This window comes from Tyto alba, unplaced genomic scaffold (assembly GCF_018691265.1).
Source record: "Tyto alba isolate M040663 unplaced genomic scaffold, T.alba_DEE_v4.0 Super-Scaffold_6, whole genome shotgun sequence".
NCBI classification, from domain to species: domain Eukaryota; kingdom Metazoa; phylum Chordata; class Aves; order Strigiformes; family Tytonidae; genus Tyto; species Tyto alba.
Window position 1 is genome coordinate 29,829,499 of NW_024881327.1, and position 26,319 is coordinate 29,855,817.

Below are 26,319 nucleotides of genomic sequence, written 5' to 3' on the forward strand. Positions count from 1 at the left end.
TTAAGAAAATTCTAGTAGCATAAGATGACCCAGGTCATCTGCAATATAGAGTTTCAGTCAGATAGTCAAATATACACTGATTATTTAGATGTATTTATTTTGATAAAATTAAAAGTAAAGGAGCAATGGATTTAGGTTGTTTCTTTCTGTCATTATTACTTTTATTATTTTTCTTTTTCCTTTGTAGCTGTTAGAATCTGATTCTGAGAGGCATATTGCCTCTGAATTTTTGCCAGATGAGGAATTTGACTGGCTGTATGGGGAGGGGGAGGGAAAAAATGTCAAATGGGAAGGCATGCTCCACTTGAGTGCTAGAACTCATTGCAGGATCTGAAGTTGTTTTTTCCTTAGTAACATTATTTAAAGACAGATCAGCATTATAGATTTACATTAATAAGAGCATCATTAGAACAAAGACAGCACTGCTGCTGGGCTGTTCCAGGCAGTTGGCAGCATGATTAGCACTAAAAGGAAAAATGTCATTATTGTGTCAGCAGGGACTGGCAGGGTGCCTCTTGGGGATGACGGAGCCAGGACAGAAAGCTGGTTACCGGATGGTGATTTCACGAGGACTAGGTGAAGCAGAAACAGCTGGAACAGAGAGAAGCTGCATTTAGTAAGCAGGCTGTAATGGTGATTTTGTTCTGATGTGAGGATAGAGCCAGGGTGGAGTGGAGAGAGCAGTGGTGATTCCTTGCTTGGGCAGGGGCATTGGACTAGATGGTCTTGAGAGGTCCTTCCCATCCTCAGCAACTCTGAGGTTTGTGTGGAGGAGCCTGCAGATGGGTTTGAGAGCACACGTGCAAGCTGCTTGCAGCCCTGCTCCTTTCCTGCTCTTGTGTTCCCAAAACTGCTCTGCCCACCATGGGAATTTGCTTTGCTGAGCTTTCTCCAGCTTCCAAGCTCAGTCCAGTAAAGATGTCACTGCTGGAGGGAGCGGCGAAAAGAAAACCACTGCCTGTAGGAACATCGGTTGCTCTGATCTACCACAGGACTTTATTCGTTCCTTTTCCCTGCTGAAAGTGTTTAACATTCCCTGGAATTTTTGTAGATACGTAGGCAAGGAGCACAGTGACACTTGGCACTAAGAAAGCTTCTAGTCTCGATTCTGATTTCAGCTACATTAATGTAAACCTGGACTTCATTAGGATGCTTTCAGCTGACATCTGTTTTAACTATTACCATTTAGCTGGTCAGAGTTAAGAATGAATGTAGATGTGAGAAGACAGTGTGTTATCATACTTAATTGAGAATTAATGTTTTAACATTGGAATTCGCCCTTTGAAGCAGGGGGGAGTTAGCTAGTGCTGAGCTGCAATCATGAAGGCGTTCTCTCCAGCTGCATAGGCTTTAACTAGAGCCAAAGTGTGCAGGACCCGAGGCTGTAACCCCATGGCACGAGCGTGTCATTAAACATCTTGTACTCAACAGATATCCTTGCAGAAAGGAAATCTGCTTTATGAAAAGGTTTGTATTATTTATTTCCTACGTTTCCTAGACACAACGGCAGAAATAGTCGTAAGTGCGTAGAAATACCTTGTCTTCTAGTGTATGTGTCATTCACATCCAAACCAGAGACTTTAAGGCAAAATGGCTTACGTGTGAGAAGATGGCCAGAAAAGGTTCCCATACAGGACCTTGCTGCCTAGCTTGCTTTTTATGATTCCCTCCTGTGGGATCAACCCATCAGACTGTGCTTCTTAGTTTCATACGATGGATCTCGTTCTGCAGATTTTCATGTGAACATGCCTTACAGCTGTGTTTATTTTTACCAACACTGTTGTATTTTCCTGAGTAAGCTGTAGTTGGGTAACTGGGGAAAACCCCAGATTTTCTATTGTCATGAAGTTTTGCTGCAGTATGTTGATTAAAACCGGAGAACATTGTTGAACTTGTGCTCCTAGTAAAGCATACATTAAGAAAAATGTCAGTTATTTTTAATTACTTGTTCTCATTGCTGTGGGCTAGCATCTCCCATACTTGAATAACTGTCAGATGTCATTGAAAGCTCAAAAGATCCTCACTGTTATGTACCAGGGTTTGTTTAGAATGCTTAACGTCTCTCAGGAGCTTCTGAAATGTGGTACTTTTATTTTGTGTTTTCGTTTGGTTTTAATTCTTAAATGATCCCTCTTTTCAGATTTCAAATTATAATCTATTTCCTGATGCATTGCTGACGCCCTGTGAGCCATGTCAGAAGTACTTCCAGGTCAGATGCCCTTTAAAAGATTCTGCTATGCAAATATGTGAAACTTTCTTCCTTTTTTCCTTCTTCTTCTTCTTCCAGGCCCATATTTCGCTTTCATTTTTGTACTTATACATGAAAAACAGCAAGCACTTTCTTTTCCTTTTAACAGTGCCTTTTTTAATAAACTATTCGGCTTTTTAAAAACTATTCCTTTAGACAGTACACAGCCAAAAGAGGTAAATACATATGAGTCATACAATATTTTCTGTTTGCAATGGCATTTTCTTTCTCCTAGCTCCATAAGGTTTATGACAAGATTGAAAAACATCAATAAAAGCCATTCAAGTAATAGCGTTATTTGTATTATTATGATGCTTAGAAAGTTGGGGCTAATTTGTGTTAAACACGTTACAGTGGTGAAAATATATTAATCTATATCTGTAGGTATGTTTCTAAACATTGGAAGTATGCAGCTGAGACCGTGATTTGTTTTAAAAAGTAAGTAAGCTAAAACCATTCATGGGCTACTATAACAGATCTACCTACTTAAATGCTGCCTTTAGGCACTGATGTTTTAATAATATGTTATTATTCCCAGTAATGATAACGTCCTAATTATTCTTAGTTTTTCACCAGAGCCCAATATTTTTTACTATAATACCCTATTTTAACTTGCTTGTAATGTACCACTCTTCCCCGGCGTTAGCTGAGATACCAGCTAACTCTGTGATTCTAGGTCTGCTTGTCCATTTGTATTTGCTTTCCAGCAGAAGGCAGGGGAGCTGAAAAAAGGGTGCCCTGTGCCAGCGGCCAGGCGGCACGAGGAGCTGCCCTGAGCAGGGAGGACGGGGCCTGCCTGCGGCGGGGTCCCTGGGCGTGGGACCCCTGGCCCTGGGTGTTTGGTTAGCTGGTGAGGGGCGCAGCACCAGCCTGCGTTAGGTACCCCTGGGGTGAAGAAGGCAGGGTCAGTGGGAGAGACAGAATAAAAGATAGGGGAAGTCGACGATTGGAGTTTTGGTCTTGAAATTACAGGCACGGGAGGAAGTTGTATTTCCTTGAAGTTTTTAATTAGAAAGCTGATATATGCTTCCTCTGGGAAAAGTGGCGTGTTTCAAGCATCACCATGTCCTGTATAAAGGAGGAGGGACAGGCTGTCGCTCTTCTTCCTTGCATTCAGACATCTTCCATCGCTTTAATTAGTTCTGGTCTGGTAATGACTTCTGCCCTTGAGATGCAAGACTTGCCTCTTCCCATCTGTATTTCTTATTCTCTTTTTGCCTCTGTAACTGCTTCCTTTTTTCCCACCTGTTTCCGAGAGCGGAGGGATGCTGGCTGTGTGTGTCCCAGAGCCTGGCTGGGAGAGCAGAGCGGGGTGACAGCCAGTGAGCAGGCGCCTGTCCTTTGAGAGGGCAGCCTGCTCCTCTCTGTGCACGCCCTGTGGTACTGTCTGCATGTTCACTGATCATTTCAGTCGTGATAATTTGATCAACGGATCGTTTGGAAAGGGGTCAGGAGCGGAGGTGGTGTCTGGTGAAAGGTTCATTTTGACATTTTTCTGCTTATACACCAACCCAACTTAGCACCTGACTTGCAAACACTCCTTGGGTCGCAAAGACTTCTGGAGGCTTTGGCTGTTACTGATCACTGTGCCATGGCGGAGCTGTATCAAGATTAGTAAAACATTATACATATTGTTTCAATGTTTCTGTGTGCTTATTCTTATAATCAGTGAAATGCTAATGTCAGGAGACTGGCTAAAGGTAATCTGGCAGGCAGATACTTAAGCTTTATATAGAAAGATTATTCTTTAAGAAATTTTTTCAATGGTAAAAATAGTGGCAAACATGTCATGAAGCAGCTCACTTGTAAGAAAGAACAAGAATAAATTTCAGTTTTGTTCCAGATTGTGGCAATTGTATTTATTGATGAGAAAAATAAATGTTTGTTTTAATTTGCTAAAGCATAAAGTAAAATATAATCCAGTGAAATCCTTAGATACTGTGCAATTCTCTAAGTTCTAAAGGTCAGCTAGTGGGTCAAAATTATCCTGCCCTATTAGTTTATTTTTTTATGTGACTTCCAGATTGTCTGACTTTTAACTGATTTAGAAAAAGTACAAAGTGATCAGTCCATAAACATGGGCCATTTTGTGGTTTTAGATTAAAGTATGTGCTTTGGTAACATTATGTAGGATCAGATGACCTTGTTTACATTAGACTTGGTTGGTTTTAGGCAAGATGCAGAAAGCAACATTTATTGATGTATTTATATGAGAATTACATTTATAAAGTTCCTTTAAATTATGTGATGGTTCTGATTTAGAGGTCTTTTGTGGCTAAAGCTGAAATTGTCTATAGGAAGTTTGTTAACTGTTACTTAAGTTGATGATTTTTGCACAGTGTGCATGGGGTGATCTGCCTTCTGAAGAATTTGCAGTTGGTCTAGACTGAATGACTGGGGCTTGAGGAAATAGCAGATACGACATTTTGTAAAATTAAGTTTAGATTGTGTTTTGAACAAGTTTTAGAAGTTGTTCTAGGTGGGTAATTCAAGGAACAGAGTATGCCCGGTCTGCTTGGTTTGAAATGAACCAGAGTGGTGGTTGGAAGTGTGCCGCTTGGACAGCACGTCAAAGAAGAGGGAACACTAGCAAATGTGCGTGCAGTTAGGTAACAGTGAAGTGCTCATTTTCCCTCTGTGTTTATGTATGTGTTCCTTTAAAACCCATATATTTAATCTCTTGTAAACCCATACAGCAGTCAGTTTTGTCGTATATCAAACATACAAGGATGCAGCACAACTCAGCTGGAATGATCTGTCATCGACTAGCTCAAATTATAGCTTTTCATTCCTTGATAAGCCGCAGACACTTTTTTATGTGCAGTATAGGCAGTCAGTGATATCTGAGAATTAGGAACAACAGAAAGGGTGTTTCATGCTGTGAGAGATGGGAGTGATTTATTAATTGGTCTCTAATTTGGTTGCCAGGTGTCAAACAACAGTGACTACTACAGTATGTAAACGGAGGTGTTTGTGGAGTATTTGTGCAGATTAGTGGGAGCCATAAATAGGCAGTACAGGAACAAATGATAGTTTTTTCAAAATATACTTTTGATCATGTTTTTCACAGTCTAAAAATCTGTTCCCTCAACAAACTTAATATTTTTCAAAATATGAGTTGTGCCCCTGGCTAATAAAATTCAGAAACTTGTCTACAAGTAGACAAAAGAATGGCTTCATTTAACTGTGGAATATGTGTACTCTGCCCTAGGATGTATGTTTTATCCTTAAGTTTGAGCTTTGTGAGCTATAGAAACTGTGAGACATCTTCATCTCTGGAGCAGATCTTTTTTAAAGTTGATTGAATTAGAGCAGGATATTTAGTCAAGAGGTTTCGCCCACCCACCTATCCTGAAATCAAATACAGTATTGTGAAATGCTCTTTGTATTCCCTGCCTTCTGACCTATTACTTCCCCCTTCAAAAAAAAAAAAAAAACCAAAAAACAAAACAAAACAAACCCACAAACAAACAAACAAAAAAAGACAGACAAAGAGCAGAGAAAATACAGGTGTTAAGACACAACAGCTGACTGGCCAGTCAGGCTTAAAATTAACAGTGCTTGAGTCCTACCCTGGATGAAAAACGAGCAGCCTCTGCCTGCGGTCTGCTTAGAAATTTCTCGAATTTTCTGCTTCCTAGTGATGAGTGCTCAAGGAGTTCTTCCCTTCCTCCTCATTGGAAGTAGACGTGAAATACTAAAATGAAATGATGGTAAGGATGACTTCTGGACTCCCAGGCATTTGCAGAGGGCATCTCTCCTGTCCCTAAGCCTTCCTGCAACAGAATCAAACATCAAAAAACTGCCTTAAAACTGCCTTGTCAAGCTTTCTGCTTTTTCTCAGCCTCGTGGTCCTGATGATCTTGCTATATTTTTCCGCCTCTATTTTTCCTTATTTAATAAGCTAAACTTTTGTCTATTTTCCTACCCACTTAGGTTGTGGTAATTTTCCTACTATAAAGAAATGATGCTTCATAGTAGGGTATCACATCCCTTTACCAGAAGCCTTAGCAAAATAGCGTATATGATGAATGTATTTCATGACTGTTTCTTTTGCTTTTCTAGTTGATTCCGGCGTGGACGCGTTGGCAGTGTTTATGGCAAGTGGCAGCACAACGGACGTTGTGAACCGCAACAGCCCTGCCACCCCACCGAACACCCTTAACCTGCGCTCTTCGCATAACGAACTTCTGAATGCGGAAATTAGGCACACAGAGACCAAGAACAGCACTCCTCCAAAATGCAGGAAAAAATACGCACTGACTAACATTCAGACAGCCATGGGTCTTTCCGATCCAGCAGCGCAGCCCCTTCTGGGGAACGGCTCTGCCAATATAAAGCTGGTGAAGAATGGAGAAAACCAGCTCAGGAAAGCCGCTGAGCAGGTACAGCAGGATCCCAACAAAAACCTCAGTACCACTGCGGGCATAAACGTGACTTCTGAGAAGTTTGAAGGCAAAGAGCCAATCCCGCAGGATTCCTCTGGCTGTGAAATATTACCCTCACAGCCAAGGAGGACCAAGAGCTTCCTGAATTACTATGCAGATCTCGAGACATCTACTAGAGAGCTAGAGCAGAGTTTTGTTGCAATGGAAGATAAATCTGCGCAAAGCAACAGCCAGGCTTCTACCGTTATTGTCAATGGGGAAGTCCTGCCCCGGAAACAAAACAAGCTGTCAAGCCCAGAGGATGGCCAAGTTGCCACCGTGTCGTCAAGCCCTGAGACTAAGAAAGACCACCCAAAAACTGGGGCCAAAACAGATTGTGCCCTCCACAGGATTCAAAACCTGGCCCCAAGCGATGAGGACTCCAGCTGGACGACGCTGTCCCAGGACAGTGCCTCCCTGAGCTCGCCCGACGAAACAGGTACGCGAGGAAAGGCTGCTCACGGCCGCTGTTTTAGAAACACGTTGCTTTTCCTAATACAAAACTTTGTGAGTATGTCCCCCTCTGCCCTCAGTCACTTGATTATATTCTTTTATTTTAAAAGAAGTGCTCCCAAACCTTTGGCCATTTAATTTGCCTTTTGTTTTCTTTGTACAGCAGTTCCGTACAGTAACTCAGAAGCTGAAACCATGGCATTTCATTTTTGGAAGCATGGGCTCATTATTTATTTGAACAGTAATGATGACTTCTGCACTGGCTCTGTTGTGATTTACAGCACAACTGTATTATTTTTAAAACTCTAGAGATCTCATTTACTCTATTTAACAGATTCTGTCACTTTTTTTAATATCCAAACCAATATATAAAGGTACAACTTTATCAAAATGGGGGGACACAACCCAATTCTCAAGGGTGACATGGGGCTAAAGAAGTTCATCATATATTGTTTGTATTTTAAGAGATTTCATTGCCACTGCACAGAAATTACATGCTGTTTGGAGGCAACCATAGTCCAAATCGACAGCTGCATTACCTGTCAGTTGTGAATGATTATGACAATAGTGATTTTTATTTTAATGTATACATTTTTTTAAATCACAACCATAAATCCCCACTTTGTGACATAATGGATCTTCTGATCTTTTTGATGTGTAACAACCCTTTGCTCTTAAGAGAGAAAATTTTCACGACGTCACCTCTTCACATGCACAGTGAAAAAGTTTTCCGTTTACTAAAATTGCTGTTTCAGTTAATATTATTTCTTGGGATACTTGATATAATCTGTGTGACATCACTGATAACATTTTCTGGAGAAACTATCAATAGGAAATATTTAGATAATTTAATACTGAGCTTGTTGGTTCCTTCTGTATTTGTACTTGCCCCAGATTTGGCAAGGAGAAACTGAGAGTATAACATTTATATTCACTGAAAACTAAATTAGAGAAATTCCAAGTAGTTTAATTAACAGTGGCCTAAGGTGCCAAGACCTAGCATAAGTTTTGTTTCTTTTTAAATAATGTGTTTAAAATTTTCTTCCCATGTGTATTGCCATGTATCGTGTATGAGGTCTTTCAGCACTCAGGAAGGGGGATTTTCTGAGCTGTTTTGAGGTGTTTGCAAGATTGCTTATTTAAGTAACCAAATGTTAGGTGAGCTGTAGTTCGTTTGCATTATGGAAGTAAAGGGGAACTTTCCCCTGCTGAGTATGGGGGGGTTTCCTTGTTAAAAAAAAAAAAAATATCAATTAATAAATCCCTCAGAGCTCACCACTCTTCTCAAGCAGAATAAAGGGCTTTTTAAAATTCTCTGCTACCTTCACTATATTAGCAACTAATGTATTATAAACAGACAGTTATAGAAAAGCTGATGTCCAGATATCTGAGTTCAGTCTCTTTAAGAAAAAAGTTAAAATAAACAGAAATCCCTAAAAAACCTCAAAATTCCCTTTCAAGATCAAAGTGTTAGGGGTGTTTCTTTCTCATCCCAGTCGTCACTGTCAGAGAGCACTGAGATGGACATAGGACCTGTCATACTGGATTGGATCGCTGGTTTTAAGATGCCTGTATAGATAAGTATTCATGGACTCGAAAAACATCCAACTGTTGTAACTTGCAACTTATGGAAATCCGTCTTTTAGGATTACTGTCTATCCTGAATTTACTTCCACTCTGATAAAGTTGTTTCATTAAGTGTTACAAATTTCTTTCTAAAACGGACTATTAGTCATTACGGCAAAAGAGAGCTAACAAGTCAAATGTCAAGTTTCTGTGGATGCCAGGACAGCTTTTGGACGTGATAAAACAGGCCGGTTTCTCAGGCTGCCTTGCAACTCCTTCTGGGAAGCTGAAAAGCGGGTTACAAAAAGCAGTGCTGATGGTGTAGAAAAAAGCAGAAATCACAGATGGTGCAAATATCTCCAGACTTACTCGTTGGGGGGGCAAATTTTGTAGTTGTTCTTAGGGACTCCAGCCTTTTAGATTTGAGTAATGTGCTGTCCCTAGGCAAGTTTATGTCTCTCAAAGGATGTTTGAAGGGTAATAAAATAAGAGGCAAAATAAAAGTTCAGTAAGTGAGCTAAACTTTCTTGTTTCAGACAGGGTTAAGAGCAGTTCAGTGTTTTGCATTGTAATAACCTGTACCTTTTCCAACTCCTTCCGAAGAGTCACTTGTGTTATTGTGGTGTTGATTGATGTTCATTCGCCTCTCACTGTGCCAGGTCAAGCTACAGGAGTTCCCTCACTTGCCAAATAATGTGGGTGCTGCAGCAGTGGGTGGAGTTGGAAGTGCTGAAGAAAATCAAGTAACACTTGCTGCTTCCCAAAACCCCTTGCACCCGTCTGGCATGCTGGGGACACAGCGGTAGTTTTCCACAAGCTGAAAATACATCCAGTGCCTTTATGTCAGTGGTGGTTGAGTGAAAACCCTAGAGGTTCCCAGGGGGCCATATTTAGCCCCTCTGAGGCCACAGAGAAGATGTGAGAGCCTACATTTAGTAGTAGGCAAGAAGAAGAAACCTCAGAAAGCAAGGACTGGTGGTATCTTGGCTCTCTTATGATTGTCTGATCTAGTTTTAAACATCCCTTCAGTGGAGGTGTTGCCCCAATCTGCTCCAAAGGCACATGGTGCTTTCCCCTGTGGTAGATCTTTGCAGGTTTTTTTAGTGTAATCTTTCATTCCTCATTGTCGCTGTGTGCTAGTATGGGTGAAGGGAAGCCCTCCCAACTGGGGAGTCAAGCAGTGAACCCTGGTGATGCCCATCCTGGAAGCCCAAGGCTTTGGGTATGGCCAGGGCTCCTCACTGCCACTGCATCTGGGTGGGAGCAGAGTGTTGTGTGGGGTCTTCATGGCTTAATACTCTCCAACCCCTGTGTTTATGCTCCAGTAATAAATGTTAGGGACCAAAGGGGGAAGGGCATCCGTGAGAAAAATCTGCAGTGGACAGTTTTAGTTATATGGCTTCTCGGAAAGGAAAAAAAGATACAGTTTGGAGAACAGTTAATCCATTAAAGAGTGTAATCTAGCAGATGCCTGGAGAATTATTAATGTTCAAACCAGATATTATATTTAGCACTTTAATATACATAAGAATATGATAGAAATACCATTTTACAGAGAGGACACTGTTGAAAATGACAATATACTACTTCCAGGGCTTCTGAATTGTTTTGGTGTCATCTTCCCTCTGTTAACAGAATTTGTTATTCAAATCCTGGAAAACTTAATGTTGTTTTGTGGGGGGTTTTTTTGTTTGTTTGTTTTGTTTTGTTTTCATGTGTTTTGTTTTGGAGGTATGTAATTCAAAGGCCCTGGAAAGTTTACTTTTAAGCTTAATAGTTTGTACTGGGGATGCACCACTGTTTAAACAAAATCTTCATGAATTCTCCTTAGGGCAGGATACTTTAATTTGTGGTCTGATGAAAAGGTGTTTTCAAGGGAACTGACTCTTTTTCTGATTAGTAATGATGTTAAATAAATGTAATAGAGCCTGTTAATAATGGAGGCACTGAACAGTACAGTATAAGAATTGCATTTTGAGGAAACTCTTCTTTCCCCTTCAAATAAATTATCTATATCTGCTTCTTGACAATAACTAAATTGACTTCAGATTTCAGAGGGTTTTTTATAAGGACTTTTAGCTTTCCTCCACTGGCTTCAGGACTCACTGTGCCCATCCAGCTCACTCTGCTGTCATTCAGAGAGCATGTTGTGGGTAACCAAAGACCAGCTCCAGATGTCTTTAAAACTGCAAATGGCACAGAGCTGGTTTTAAATCACGGCAAAGACTTCCTCCCCCTCTCTCAAGAAAATCCCCTTAGTTTAGTTTTCAAAGGAAGTGCATCTTGTGTTATTACACCCTCTACATACTCTTTTTCTCTCTATATATGTGTTCACCAGTTTCACCTACATTTTATGAATCTGCATGGTGCAAACAGCAGGAGTCAAGTGGACACTCTAGAGCCCAAACCTACGGGAGTATGAGGGCAATGCTGGTGTCACTCTCTATGGATTTTTTTATTTTATATTTTTTTTGCTCACCAGAATGCCTGTAGAATGCAGGCATATTTCTTAAACTTCCTATCGCCTGAGAAACAGTTCCAGTAGATTGCTAACCCTCCTTAGTAAAGTGTAGCTCTCTATGTAATAATCTCTACTGAATTAGGAATGGGAGTTCTCTGGAAAAAAAGGAACTGCATTTGCCTCAAAGCCAAGAAAAATACTGGAATTTGCTTTTGCTTCCTGTTTTATCTTAATTTGAACAAAACCCCCTCCTTTCAGGGCAGTGAATAGCCCCATAATTAGGAAGGTCCCTGAGATGTGGGACACTCAGTGTTAGCAAGACACAGGTTTTCTCGCTCTGGGACAGTTGCCCTCCTTGCTCTCTTCAGAATTCCGTGAGACTGTGCAGGGGCATCAGCCTCCTCCAGCTGCCCAGCTCCTCAGCCTTTGGCTCGCACAACGCCTTGTTTCTCCTTGGTTGAAAATGTCATTTAAAGGGGTATCAAAAGTACAAGTGTCCTCTTTTTCAGGGAGTGCCGCCGCTGTATGCGACTACCGTATACCAAATGCTTGTCTGCTGCTGGTCTCTGAGCAAATCCGGGAGGGCAGTTTAATAGCTGGGTATGAATAAACAAGTTCAACCCAGTGCAGAAATGACAGCAATGAGACTGGCCCTCGGGGATCAGGAGTGCCACTCTTGTAAATAGGGCCAGGTATTCTGAAATAACAGTATGTCTGGGTAGAATAGCCCTCTAACACAATAAAAATTACAGCAAATCAAGAACGAGACAGAAGGATTTATACCAATGGTCAGTTTTGCCTCTGTTTTTAACCAACATCTTTGACGAAATTAAAATGGATGTCTTTTTAAAAGCACCATTCTTCCTTTGCAGTACCTATCTGATATAGACAACAAATATGTTATTTACTACAGAATATATTTTCTGTGTTCTTGAGTATGGAAAAAGATTTATGGTGGTAGAAATACATTCAATTACACTGTGGATAAACACAAGTCCTGTAATACTGGAGAAAGGATATACTATCACCTATATAACTGTAGGGTTCTAGGTAAATATCCAATTTTTAGATTTTCAGCAATAAGAGGCTCTAATTCACACCCACTAAGCATCCTAATGGCCTGTCAGCTTTTAATATTGAGCTGGGTTTTTTTAATCCTGCATGTTACTGATTGCCATGTATCAAGAACATTGTATGCTTTAGAGTCTCAGACTTGACCATTTGCTGACTGCTTATGAAATAGGAAAGGTGACTGTTGCTGTATATCCCCAGTGTTTGTGTAGGTAACATACTGTATGTGGAGTAACTAACTGCATGTTTATCTTCCTTTTAGCTACCCCTGTAAGATGATTTTAGGGAAGAAAAAGTAAGCCAGTTTAAAAGAAATAAAACCTAAAGGGCCACAGGGTTACACAGTGTTCACAGTAATGATCAGCATTCAGGGTCTACTGGTAGAAGGCCATAAAATAAATTGTACTTGATAGTAAATTGAACTTGAAAGGTGACTCTCTCGAGTACACACTGCTGCTATCAGTTGCACACAGAGGCCACTTGCTGCATTTGGGCAGTCAGGTGGGTTTTATCCTGTGGTTCTCAGTGGAGCTACCTAAATCCGTATCTTGAATGCTCAGATAAGTGCTCTGACTTGAAACCCAAAGTTTCCATGGTAAAAAGTGGTGATCAGCACTCTTTTGAATTGGGATGCTTACTAAAAATAGGTATGTAAAAGTGAATTAACATGCTTAAATTCAGGAATGGGAGGATTGATGTTTTATCTAATAGTGATTAGCATCCTTTCCCAAACTGTTTGCAGTTACCAGAGTTTGGGACTATAGAAGAGGCTTTCCAGGACGTGTTGTATGGTCATGGTTGCACTTTCATACTTACTGTTTATCAAAAAGATAAAGAACAATTCTTTATTTCACCAGAGCCATTCATTTGCCTCCCTAGGGAGGACTTGGTTCAGCTGCCTGACCAGTGTCCCCTGAGGTGCTTGGTGACGTCCAAGACAGGCAGCAGACAGGAGGCAAGAACTAGGACTTGTGTTCTGGAGGAGCACCCGCAGGCTAAGCAGGACACATCAAGTAACACAAATTAATTAACCAGCTGGATAGAGCCGGCAGCATCTACCCTGCAGTGCAGAATTGAAATTTGGTCCTCTTCTGGGTCTGGCTTTGTTTTAAAGATCACTCCTTGGTTAACCTCTGCTATATTGTGCCTAAAGGATCTAGGATGGTTTGTCATATTCTTTCCGACCACAGCGCTCTCCCAGTGTGACACTCCTCTCTGGCTGCTCCGGGGCCAGGGGAGGTTGAGTTCAAAGACAGTTGCCTTCTAGTGGCTGTGCTTCCACTACCAAAGCATTGCTTTGCCCAGCTCAGTGCTTTGGCTAAAACAGTGCCAAATGTGGCCCTGTCCTAACTGACATAGCTTCATTAATTTTGATGTTATTCCAGCTGAATTTATGGCTGCGTGACGGAAGCTTAACAAGATGGCTTATTTTGCTCTTGATATTTAATTTCTTGTTTGGTGCTTGTCTTTTCAGGGACACTTTCCTTGCTAGCATAGTAAAGCACATAATTCCTAATCCAGACAAAATCAGAGCACTGCTTTGTATAAGTGCAGGCTATGATTTTGGGTATTTTAAAAATTAATCTTTTCTACTTAGTAAAATGTATAGTTGTGGGGTAAACAAATACCTGCAGGCCTGGCTGCTGGAACATGTGGAATACCAGTGGAAGGAAGTGAAAGGCAACAACGGGGAATAGAGGTTGTGATGAGACAACACAGGAAGGTGAATACCAGACTCATACCTGGGTGGATGTTACAGAGTAGTTCACAAGTTCTTCAGAGCACTGCAAGTTTCCCCTAACTCTGTAGCGTAGTTTACATTGATGTGTAACACTAAGATACTAGGATGTGCTTTTTATACAGGGCTTGTGTGTTGTAGCAAAGTGGAAGACTCTACGGAGAATCTGCAGGCAAGACTCAAGTTCCAGAAGTGGTGAATAGCGTAATCATGTTTGGTACTTAACTTGACAAACTATTTTTGGAAGCTTTTCAAACACCTGTTGTTTCAGGGATGGACAGGTGTAATCCTGGATCCTGCATGTCCTCTTTGAGGTTGAATGCATCTTGCTGAAAAAGCTTTTCTGTGCCTAGGATTGTATGGCTTCACAGGTCTCTCCTGAGACCGTGGAAAGAGTTCAGGTCCACTCAGAAACAGGACCAAGCAAAGAGGAAAGGAAAACAACCTACAGAACAGAAACTAGAGAAGGTAATGGGGAAATGTCAGGATCTCTTTCAGAGGGATGCTAAGGCGGGAAATTTCACAGAAGAAAAGCCACCATCAACTAACTGCCCCTCCTTAAAAAAAAAAAAATAAAAATGTTCCCAGTTCATAAAGCTGCACAAGTAATAACAAATTGCAACCAAAATTGATCCAGTAAACCTCTGCCTCAGCACTTCTGAACGCTGCATAGAACTCAGGCCAAACTTAAACTTCAGTTTTGAAATGGGTATAGAAATCTCAGGGGAAGGGAAGGAAAACCTTTGGGAGGACTCTTAACCTGCAGGCCCCTGTTCATTAAGGCAAGCTGAGAACATGAGTATATTCTACTAGGTATGTTTTGGGTGCTCCAAAGCTCTTTGCAGCCTGGTTGGGTGCTTGTTTGTCGTCTTCTGTGCTCCTATATCTCAGCTACAGAAGGTATGGTTGAGAAACTGTATTGCTGTTTGGGTCTTTACAGCAGCCCCTTAGCTTTCGGAGGAACTCACAGTTGCAGGGGTAGCAGTGATTCACCTAAGTACATATGGCTGGTTCAGTTTTGGGAGTTTCCTGCTCAGAAGTCATTCCTGCCTCTTTGTAGCTAAATCCCCTGCAGAGTGGAAACCCAAAGCCTGGGCCACTGCGGTTGTTCCTCTGAGCATCTGCAACAATACAAGTGTTGGGCTCTAGTAGCACTGGTGATCTTGTCTTACCACTACTCTCAGCAGAGGAGAAAGCTGATGGGGGAACAAAAAGAGTTGTGAGGTGGGTAGGAAGGATTGGAAGATGGGAGTGTGACCTGGAGGCTTGTTGAGAGGAGGGACCATTGGAGAGGGAAGCAAAAGGAGAGTAACTGCAGCTGTGGAGATACATGAGAATTTGGCACAAGCTGAAGGGAAGCTGGAATAAGCAGGAGCTGGAAGCAAGCAGGGGTGTTTGTAGTCGGTAGGTTAGGCAAACAGGACTATCTGACAGAGACAATAAATAAGGTGGACTAAAACTGAGGGTAAAACAGCAGAAGTGAGTATTGGGGATTTGCCTGTGCTTGAGGCTGGGACATTATTTCACAGAATTTCTGAAAACTTAAAGCAGGCAAAAGCAGGGGAGCTCTGGGTGAAAGTTACTTAGTATTGAAGTACTGCTAAGAGAAAGTCAAATCCTAGCTCAGGACTGGATTCAGTCCCTGGTAGAAGGAGATGTCTGTGCAGCGAGGGACACGGACCTAAATTCCCCTTGAGTTCCTGCCCTGGTATATTTGCATCTGTAGGTATTTCCTTTAATCTCCCCAAGTTAGTGGCTCCTTTAGACTCCAGTCTCTCAGTGCATTGGTATCTCATGTGCTTAACTCTTACGCAAGTCAGCTTTAGCTGACTGAAATTTAATTCAGCTTTTATTAACAAAATGGGATTGACTGAATTGGGGTCATGGGTCCCTTGAGTCACAACTGTGCTATTGCAGGCTGTGGTATTAAACACACAGAAACCTGTAGTATGTATCACTGAGACGTGGACTAGACGGTGCTGCAGGCAGCCTTGGGTTTGTTGCTGATGCATCAGGAGAAGGTGGGTACGTTCAGGGCAGTACCGAGCCATCTCCATGGACCAGGAGAGGTCTTGCATGATGGGACTTGGCTGCTGCAGAGACCGTACTCTGAACTCAGTCCTTCCTTGAGAGTGGATGTATGGTCCCTGCCTTAAGGGACATGAAGCCTTTTTAAAGCAATCTCGTGAAAGCACAGACATTTGCCATTAAGGCTCAATTGCTTCATTTTGAGATGTATGGAGCCCCTGGGTACTCAGCATTAGGTTGTAAATGTCCAATATCAGGATGCCACTGAGCTCAAGATAATAACATTAAGTGGGTTTCATGTAGTATCTGAGATCTGGATTTCTAGCAGTGTGTGTCCTTCAGTTTGCACAGTAGATTTACCCATGATATTTCAGTGATGAGAAATCCTTAGGGGGAAGACAGCCCCAGATCTGAAGCATGTATTTTTTCTTCCTGCTCACAGTGTGTCTGGTGCATTTTTATATGGTGGTGTGTTACAATGATTGTTTTTAACCACTATTTATGTTGTTCATTTTATATGTACATCATTTGATACACTGGACTAATTTATTACCTAATACGATTTTCAAGAAGCCTTGAATTAGTCAGTCTCAGAACTACTCATGAAACTGTTTCGTAATGAAATTATTTTCTTCTTAAACCGTGACATAATTGAATATTAACCAAGTTATTTTTTCCTATTGTTTTGTTTTTAATTGCTTTTGAATTGGGATTCTACAGGGCTAAATTTAAATATAAAACACTTCTTCAGTTATTAACTCAGAGATAGTTGCACTGAGAGATAGCTATAGCATCACTGTCTTAATACTCAAGTAAGAGCTATAACTCTACAGAGCACGTTTCTTGTTTGTGCAGAGCTGATAAAATACTCCAAGGTTATGGCTGCGTCTACTTTTTAGAAGTGTATTTTTGGCTCTTTACTGAACCTGAGAAGTTTTCAGAAAGGAACAAAGGAGCCCATCCCTCCGCTCCTTCTCAAAATGAGAGCTAAAGTGCACAACTCAGATTGGTCAAATTAATTTTTAAATTGGAATATATTCCCATTCAGACTTTAATTTAATTTTACTTCTACTCTGCAAGAAAGAGACAGTCAAGTTAACCTGGTCATTTTGGCTGACATGATTCTTGGCTTTGCTTAAATTATTGATTATAGCAAGGGGGAGGGACTTCGAAATGAGAACAGCGCTCTCACTAATAGAAGCCTTTCACTAAATCAATTTCTACCATTGCTGCAATGCACCTTCGGGGAGTTGGAGGTTTAGCAGCCTTAAGAAGAATTTTGTCTTCAAAGAGTGGATCTTTGCCATACATTTTTCTAAGCCTTTTCTTTTTGTGTTTATACAGGCAGCTAAGGAGAGAAAAAACCAACATAAGTATATTTCCAGGGGTTGATTTGCAGGGTGAGGGGCTATTCTGGTCCAAAGTTGAGCTGAATAAATCTTGATGTGATTGATATCTAAAGGCTTGTGGTACTGTTTCAAAAGCTTGTCTCCTGAGCAGAGTCAGTCAGAAAATACATCAATGTCTTGCAAGCTGGAATCAATTCAGTAGAGAATGCACAGTATGCACACACTGCTGTAATTCCTGTATAGCCATCCCTCTCATTTTTTCCTGGCTTATTAGAAAATGCAGTCATTTATATGGTCAACATGTGGTGTTTCCTCTGTTACATCTACCGGCAGTTGAATAGGGGTGGCTTTTCTTTTTCTCCCACCCAAAGTACCCTTCCTTGTTAGACTAATTATGTAAGTGTCTGTTTAAACATAGCAGTGCGTTTTCCCATATTTGAGTTGGAAATGCTACACAGAAGGAGAATATGAAGCTGTTGGAACATGTGTATAGCAAACTTAAAGGATGCTAGTAGCAGATCAGTACATGTTGAACTGTATGGGAGCATCTAGTAACTGTAAGTAACACTTCTTTTCTATTTTACTTTTTCGTAGCTGTGGTTGACAATGTCACTTAGCTCTGGCTATGGAATACAATTACTGTATCTGTTAATAAAGATTCTGCTCAGTGGAAGATCAGCTGGTGTCTGACAGCTTAAGTTGCAGCGTGCATGGTTTGCAGTTAATACGGTAAAGGTATCTTCCTGACTGCTCATCATTTCAGTAGGGAATTGATAAGTGATGTTTTACACTTGTGATCCATAGAGCTTTAAGATTTTTACATAGATTTAAAATACATTATGAACTGGAGTTCTAGTTTCTCCTTTACAGGTCACAAATTCCTCTCCTGGGACTGCTTTCTTTTCCTTGCAAAGGGAAGAAAAAAGTGTCTGAACAATATAAGAGCAGTACCCCTAGTCATTCCCTAAAGTTAAAGGTAAAGCAACTTTTGATATACTAAGTGAGGTTTTAGGGGTTAGAAATGTGAAGTGGTTTATAGCTGGCATTTGATTGGGATCTGTCAAAGAATGTTGACTGATATCTTGGACATTTTTTTTTTGTTCATTTTGCGAGCCCTAAATCAATCAATTTGGCTGGGTCAGAAAAATGATCTTTTGTTGGAAGGCTGGTTCACACAAAACCTTTACACAACTTCTTGTCTTCATTTGTAGAATTGTTATTAAATAGCATAACTGTATTTGTTCCTTACAAAAACAAACTAGTAATAAGAAATAGTGATCTGGTTTGGCTTTTGTAAAATTATTTGCAATTTAGTTAAATTTTTTTTCTTTTGTAGGCAAGCCAACACGATTTGTCATACTCTGTAGCTGTAGCAGACTTTCAAGATAACATTTAGTGTTAAACTCAAATTACCTTATTTTCTTTTGTGCTTAACTAAACCAGAATAATGAGTCTCCCTCATTTTTCCACTAGAGCCTGTCAGCAGATCGACTAAGGAACTTCGTAGTCTCCTGACTACATTAATTTCCCGTGGTTAATTGTGCTGAAACATAACCAATGCTTTTTTAACAGAGGGCTGAAAAGTAGGAAGAAAACACCAGAAAAAGTCTGAAACATCAGATTTCAGTGCTAAGGTTCCACTGGCATATAATAGGAAGTTTATTTGATTTTTCATACAGAATTGTTTTTTTCCACTAAAATGGGCGTGTTGGGCTTTGTAAAATTATATTGCCTATGCATGCTCAGGATATGTATAGGAAATGAGGCCCTTATGCAACTATCAAAATGAATGTGTGATCATTAATGGAAGATCTTTTAAAATATTTCTCCTGATTTCATATCATAGTTGAATTCTCATTTTCATAACTCTACTCCAGATTTCTGTACTTTATACCAAGTGTAATTCTATATGGGAAGCTCCTCTTTCCTCAGATTATCTAATCCTACAGTTACTTCATGGGGAAAATATAGTTTCTTAAAAGAAACTGCTTTGGAGTAGGGTGACATGGAAGTTGCCCATTCTCTGTTCCTCCCAGTGGCTTTTGTCCACATCCACTTTGGTTTTAGTTTCAAGGAGCTGGTCCAGAAAACAGAGGTGTGTGGTCCAGAGACTTTAACACTTCTCTGAGGAAACCCGCCTTTTTTGGGAGGTCAGGTGTCTGTAATTTGAGAGAGACTGTTGTTAATCTGGGATAAGTTTCAGCTGTCTCAACATAAAATCAATTGAGCAGTGACTCAGGAGGAGTTGTGGTTTTCCAGGAATGATGCAGAGGGGTGGATTGTCTCTGGGGTCGATCTACCAGAAGTAGGTAGAGATGCTGTTTATGTGTTCGACCAATGTTTTGGGTTTGCTACTTCAGATTTTGCTAACATCAGTGCAATAACTATTTGACAGTATTTAAAAAAAAACAACCTGACAGACAAAATCTGCTGATTGAGAAGTTGTGCTTCCTGCAGACCACACTTGAAATACTCTAGTAATAGTAGTTACTGGTTGCATTTTTGTAACCTTTCATTTTATATTTTCAAATATACAACAGAAGCTTTACTGTAGGTGAAGGAATGTGTCTAGCATTTGAACAGTAGATCTCTTGTTTTCCTCTGCTAAACTACTCAATCTGCAGACAGGGCAAGTGGACAGACAGAACTGGAAGCAAAAAGACTCTTCAGAAGGGAGGGGAGGGAATTTTCAAATGTTCCTCTTTTATTATGAACACATTTATTTTACATCCTCTCTGTAATTACATACGAATTCTTACAGATATCATGCATTATAAAGACTGTAGTACTGATGAATAAATGCTTTAATTTACACCAAGAAACCAATTAAAAACTAAATGAAAACAAACTTAAAAATTTTTCATGAAACAAACACACCTTGTCCCCAAACAGGAGTCTAAAAGGAATGTGTCTTCAAAACCAAGAATCCATTTTAGGTTATTGTTTATCTTTTAGGGTTAAGCTTTAATCAAATTTTATTTTTTCAGCTTTTTTTGGAAGGTGAGACATGGGAGATTCTGTGGGTTGTGGTGAGAGTTCTTTTGTTTTGGTTTGTTTGCTTGATTGTTTTTTAATGGACAAGCTGCAATTTTCTCATGATTCTAGGAGTTGGGGATTTAAAAAGTACCAGGTATCATGGGACACCATACAGAATTGTAAAAATTTCTGTCAAAAATGGTGAACATAAGCATAAGTTCACAATAGTAGTATTTCAATTTGCTACAGTTTTAAAAGTAAATTTTTTGAAAGAACTAAGCCTTGCAATTTGAATTCTGCAATGATGAACACATCTATTAACCTCGTTTGGTAATATGCTAAAGGTCTTTTGGTGGGACGTGCTTTGTTATTTTATGACTTGCCAATGGGTAAGGTCGTGGTCAAGGTTTAGAAGAGAGAGAAAACTCTCTTTGTTTTCTCCTTCTGGTAATGTTACTGCAAAAGGGTCAGTGTAAAGGCCACCAGATCAGGTTATTTTGACTTAGTTATTTTTCTTCTGGTTTATCAGTTTACAGATGCTATGTCAGGATTTTATGTTACGCTGGCCACAGTCTTTTATCTGGGCTAATTCTGTTTTCAGAAGGTGGCAGGATTCACTGAGAATTTGTTATCAGTGTGGAAGCAGTGAATTTCTAACTAGAATCTCGTATCCAGTATGTTGCTGTCATCTCCCCTTTCTATTTCTGAGTTTTTCTGGAATGCAGATAATATCAGGGAAGCAAGACGGTAAACATTTACTGATAGAAGAGCACTTTTAAACTGTATTGGGAATAATAAAACCAAAGAACAGGACTAGCATAAAGTGGTCCTTCCCCTATTATATCTTTTTCACTTCCAGGAATTGGTGGGTTTAGGGCTTCCAGACTTGGTATGTCATTCATGTTATCTTCTTTAATTGTTTTTGATAGACTTTTCTAACATGAATTTGTTTAATCATTTTTGGTCTCATTTGTATCCACAACATCCTGTGACCATGAGTTCCATAATTTAATTACGTGTTGTATGAAAAAGTACTTCCCTTTGTTATAAAATTGGTCTCCAGTAATTTCATTAGGTGCCTGTTGCTTTTCTGTTACAGGAAGCAGCAAATAACAATGAATTATCCTTTCCTTTCTATCCTTACCTTCTTCCCACCATTCATGATTTTACAGATTTCTGTGACATCCTTCCCTTCTCCCTGTCATTCGTTTTCCAAGCTTGGGAGTCCTACTACACTCAGTGTCTCTGCCTGCAGAAGCAGTTTCTTCTGTCTTTGTCTTTTCTAGTTCTGCTACATCCCTTTTTATAATAGAACATGTGGAAGTGCACTCACTAGTCCTGTGATAGTTCAACTGCATTAAAACAGTAGGCATAAGGATTTTTGTCTTGATCTTATTTCCTAACATACAACTTTTTCAACTGCCAGTGGGTACCAAGCTGCTATTTTCAAAGAACTCAGTGACCTTGATCCTTCCAGAGTAGCAAAAGGGTAATTAATTGCCTGCCACTGTATATGAGGATTTTAAGTAGCAGATCAGAAGAGTAACAGTAAAGGACCTTTAAGAAATCAATAAAAAACAGGAGATGGACATCTGTGTGGTGAAGGAAACTGGAAAGTAAAGGCTGTGTCTTAGAAAAACAGCTCTTGAAACAATGTGTATCCTAATCCTGTAGGACCTATTTGTAGTCTTTTGTTTTTGCACAGCAATAAAGGTAAATACAAATCTAGAAAGGGAAATCTTTTCATCCTATGTAACTGTGGTTTTCCTGCTTCTCAAGACCACCTGCAGTCCTTGGGCATGTCCACAGATTGTAACATTTTAATCAAAGATTAGGTATTGTTTTCAGCTGGGGGAAGGACCATGCTGTTGCTTGTGCATCTCATGTTTTACTGCTTGTGGCAACTTGTGATGGCAATCAGCTGTGTCTCTTCCACAAGCTAATAGATCTTGATGGCTTGTGGTACATCACATGCTAGAGACCTTTTGTGCATTGTTTTGCTGTGCTTTGGCATATTTACATTCTTACCAATCAGGTGTTTGTTTTGAAGGAGATTCTAGCTCATATTTCACAATAAAGGAAACTTTCAAAGTTGTTACATTCTGGGCATATGCAGCTTTAAGGAGAGTTTGTCCTCAGGTTTTCGAAGCGAGTAGCTATTTTGCTAGTATACTTTGAATTGAAGGTAGTGCTAATTGCAAGTGAAATTCTGTTGTGGTTCTGCAGAATTGTAAAATTAATCGCTCTGTTTTTCCACCTGAAATGCTTGTCTGCCATAAGACTCCAGTTGCTGTGTGTTACTTTTGTTTCTGGCTATGTTTTGCTAACAGCGTTTTGCATCCTGACTCACCAGGATGTTCGGTGACGTGGTTCTTTGGCAAAATTTTCTTCTAATTCTTTTTATTGGTTATGTCAGAGATACCATTTCTATCTCCTTAAATGTAAATTTCTGAATCTAGCTTCAGTTATGTGTATAAATCCATCTCAGTGTAAGATAAATACAAAATTTTAGTGCTGGAGTGCCATTAAGTAGATATGAGAATGAAAATAATGGTATTTCTAATGCTAGATGGATTTTTTCAAAGATTATTAATATCTATGAGTTTGCTTAATATCAAAAGATACCTGGGTAGTATGAGTAAAGATGCAATAGAAAGTTTATACCAATGTAGCAATGTGAAATATTTGAATAAACTTTTGGGCTGTGAGAGCCCCGTGTGTGCTATCAGTGTGCTTCCTTCTCCCACCATGGGGTGAGATACAACCAGGTCCTCTGATGCTTGCATCTGCTGTCAGAAACCCCTGTTCATAAAGCCTTCCCATTATAGATGCTATACATTGCGCTTCATGTATGGCTTTATGTCTTGTGCAGAAGACTTGGTTCAACTGAAGCAGGATTACTTTTGAAAAGGTTAAAGCTGTTGATTTTTAAAAAAAAGAAGTCTCAAAGCTTGAAGGCTAGGAAGTAGAGCTGAGTTCGCATCTTACAAGGCCTCAACACAACCTTTAGTTGTCTGGTGTGCCTGAGCTTCTTCCTTAACATCTTTCTTTGCAGGCAAACTGTAGGCCCTGAGAACCAATGTCTTGCTTCCTATGCTTGTGCAGTATTCCATGTTTATGCACCTCTAAAAAGAGTGGTAAAAGAGTGGATTTTCACCATAATAACTTCTTCTCACTTACCTGCAGTGCTGCAGCAACATGAGATGAGTTTGGAGGCAGGGAAACATTAGGACTTCAGCTTCTGTCTTGGAAAAAAAAAGGAGCCTTCAGTTTGTTCTCCAGTGAACAGTTGACTACAGCTTTAAAGTGACACACTTACATGTTATATAGATCATTAAAAGTAATATTCTGACTTTTACTCATCGTACTAAACTGACTAAATGGGTAGGATGGGATGGGGATTACTTTTTGGCCACACCAGGAAGAGCAGCCTTTTGTGTGAGATGGAAGGGGACTCTGGCATGCGGACACACCAGAGGACAGTGGCTAGTCTCTGTCTGTGCACCTTGATCTTGTGGTTGGTGTTTGGATGCAGGGAGTGTGTGGATCCTGGGGAGTACACAGTCGGGACATGGCTGGGCAAGTTACTGTATGCATCTCAGACCTCTCCTCCTACCTCTGCCTGCCTTTTTTGAAAACAAGGCTTGCACTCCCCTGCCTCACAGGTTGGTATGAGGATAGTTGTCATTTTCATGGAGTCCTAGAGCATCTGCCGTGCTGTGTGTGCAGCCATGTGTCCGCATGGACTGAGGGATGAGCAGAGCTTTCATCTGTAATGGGAAATGGCTATTCCTGCAGGTTTTGCTTTTTCTTGAAGCACAACATTTAATTTCAGAGAGTAACTCCATTGTAATTCAATTTTATGTTCTGTTTTCATTGAATCATTAAATTCAGAAAAAGGTTTTTCTAATGCATTTGCACAGTGCTGTAAATGAAGTTGTCAAAGAAGAGCAGCTTTAGTCAAGCTACCATTTGAATTGTATGTCTGTGCTACTGGCCAACTTCACTGGCTCTTAATTAGCCAATCATATGCACAAAACTCACTAATGAGCATTTCTATAAGATTTCAGTCTGTATCAATATGTCTATGCAGTATGTTTTCCATAGCAGTACAGTCCTTCCTTTCTCTACATTGTTTTCTCCTGAAGTCAGTAGGCTTTATCATATTTTAGATGAAGAAAATTACCATTTGCCTAGTACCTGACTTTCAATGCAAATTTATCTTTTCTGCAGTTGCTATTCTAAAGGGAGAAGGAAATAGTGACTGCTAGTCAGATTCCTTCTTCCATGCTCTATCTTACTGCTTATGTCACTCAGATTAAAGAGACATTCACTAACGTCACCGAATTTAAAATGTGTGGAGTCCAAACCAGTTGCCGTTCTTTAGTATCAGGACTTAGTGACAAGTGTATCGTAGTTAGGTAAGACAAAAAGATCTGTCCATCTGTCTTTCGTGGCATGTGTCAAGCAAGTAGCACCAGCTACTAGCAGAAGGTCTAAGGGAGATGGGACCCACTTGTGTCCACAGCCAGTTCCAGCAAACCAGAGAGTTACAGGTTGGGAAATACTGAACTCTGTCATGTTTGATGCTGGTAAGACAGCGTTTTACTTGGAAATAAAGTGTTATGGTGCAGCAGTTCCTGTGTGGAGAGTTGAGGCTGATGAGGTGGTGGTACTGCTGGGTGCCACACATTGGCACAGCAACTCCTCCTGCCCTGCAGGCATCTTGCGTCTTGAAGTCAGAAGGACATCTGTGTTTAGCTGTTTTTTGTGTAAGTATTTATAGACTGAATCTTTGTTTTGTGTGATTATTCTAGATTATATTTGTTCATTGCCCAGAGTGAAATCACTGATGGTCTTTTTTGTGGATGGTTTGACACTAACATAACAATTCACTTTGATGGGACAGGAGAATGAGGCTCTTTATTTTAGTAGAGAAATACATAAATTCAGAGCTGCTACCAAAATTATTTTCCCTGCTTTTCTGCCACATGGTTGGCTGCTGTTGCTGAGACATAAATTTTGGGCGGGGAAGAAGTCTGGACTCGGCGCATGTGCACTTTGCTTTTCCTGGGTGTGCTGTACAATGTGTCTGCTGCACAGTGCGTGTGCTGCAACAGTGCGTGTGCAGGCTTTGCTGGGTAAGTCCAGCAGTCCCTTGGCTGTGATGGCCATTCAATTTTTCTTCTTTAGACCAGACAAAACCCCCCTTCTAAAACAATACAAAGTAGTTAAATAGTGTATGAACCCAGAACACAAGATCACATGCTGCAATCCTGCTCTCTGTGGGGAAAGGCATGGGAAGAAGAGATACTATGCCAAAAAAAAAATCAGAAAAGGAGGTGCAGATTGCTGCTGAACTGTTTTAACCCTGAAAACTAACTCACAAGACTATTTTTAGTGATTTGCTAATGAGCAATAAGATACTGCTGTGGATGAATTATCTGTTGCTTGGAGTCCTCCATGGTGAGGGGAGGTCCTTTGGGGTGCAATCCCACAATGTGCAGTCACAGTGGATTTAGACCAAGTTAGGGATACACTCTGCTGTGTGTTGGACTATTATTACTTTTAAGTAAAAGCTTTTGTCATCTAGTGGAAGGAATAGAGAATTAGCATTTTAAATAAGCAAGAAACCCACTAATACTGGTCATATGCAAAACGTATTTATAAGCAGAAGCAGCTCATGTGCTAGAACAGTAGCAAATTATTCCGACTTCTATGGAATGGTAGAAACTAGTTGGTAGAAATCTCCCAAGGTAATGGTGCGTTTTGTTCACATATTTGAGGCTGTATCTCATTTAAGCACAAAGTTGATGCAAAGGACATTCATTTGTATGCTGCTCTCGCTCATTTGGGACTTTTCATTCCACCCCAGAGGGTACCTGCCTGTTTCTCCCTGGATCTTGGACTTGGCCAGTATACTTTGAATGCCGCTGTGGTGGCTTACTCCCCACCCTCCACCAGTGGGATGGGGAAGAGAATTGGAAGGGCAAAAGTGAGAA

General features: G+C 40.4%; 1 protein-coding gene across 9 annotated transcripts in view; it reads left to right on the forward strand.

Annotated features, from left to right (window-relative positions):
- Positions 1 to 26,319, forward strand: part of APBB2 (amyloid beta precursor protein binding family B member 2) — a 192,726-nt gene that overhangs the window by 83,033 nt on the left and 83,374 nt on the right. For 6 of the 9 annotated variants that reach the window (XM_042807681.1, XM_032999128.2, XM_032999127.2 and 3 more), the window contains exons 5-6: positions 2,141 to 2,209; positions 6,314 to 7,114. In XM_042807681.1, the coding sequence (XP_042663615.1) occupies positions 2,191 to 2,209; positions 6,314 to 7,114 (820 nt within the window). In that variant the 5' untranslated portion in view covers positions 2,141 to 2,190. The remainder of the gene's footprint in view (positions 1 to 2,140; positions 2,210 to 6,313; positions 7,115 to 26,319) is intronic. The other 3 variants (XM_042807680.1, XM_032999124.2, XM_032999125.2) reach the window with 1 other exon arrangement.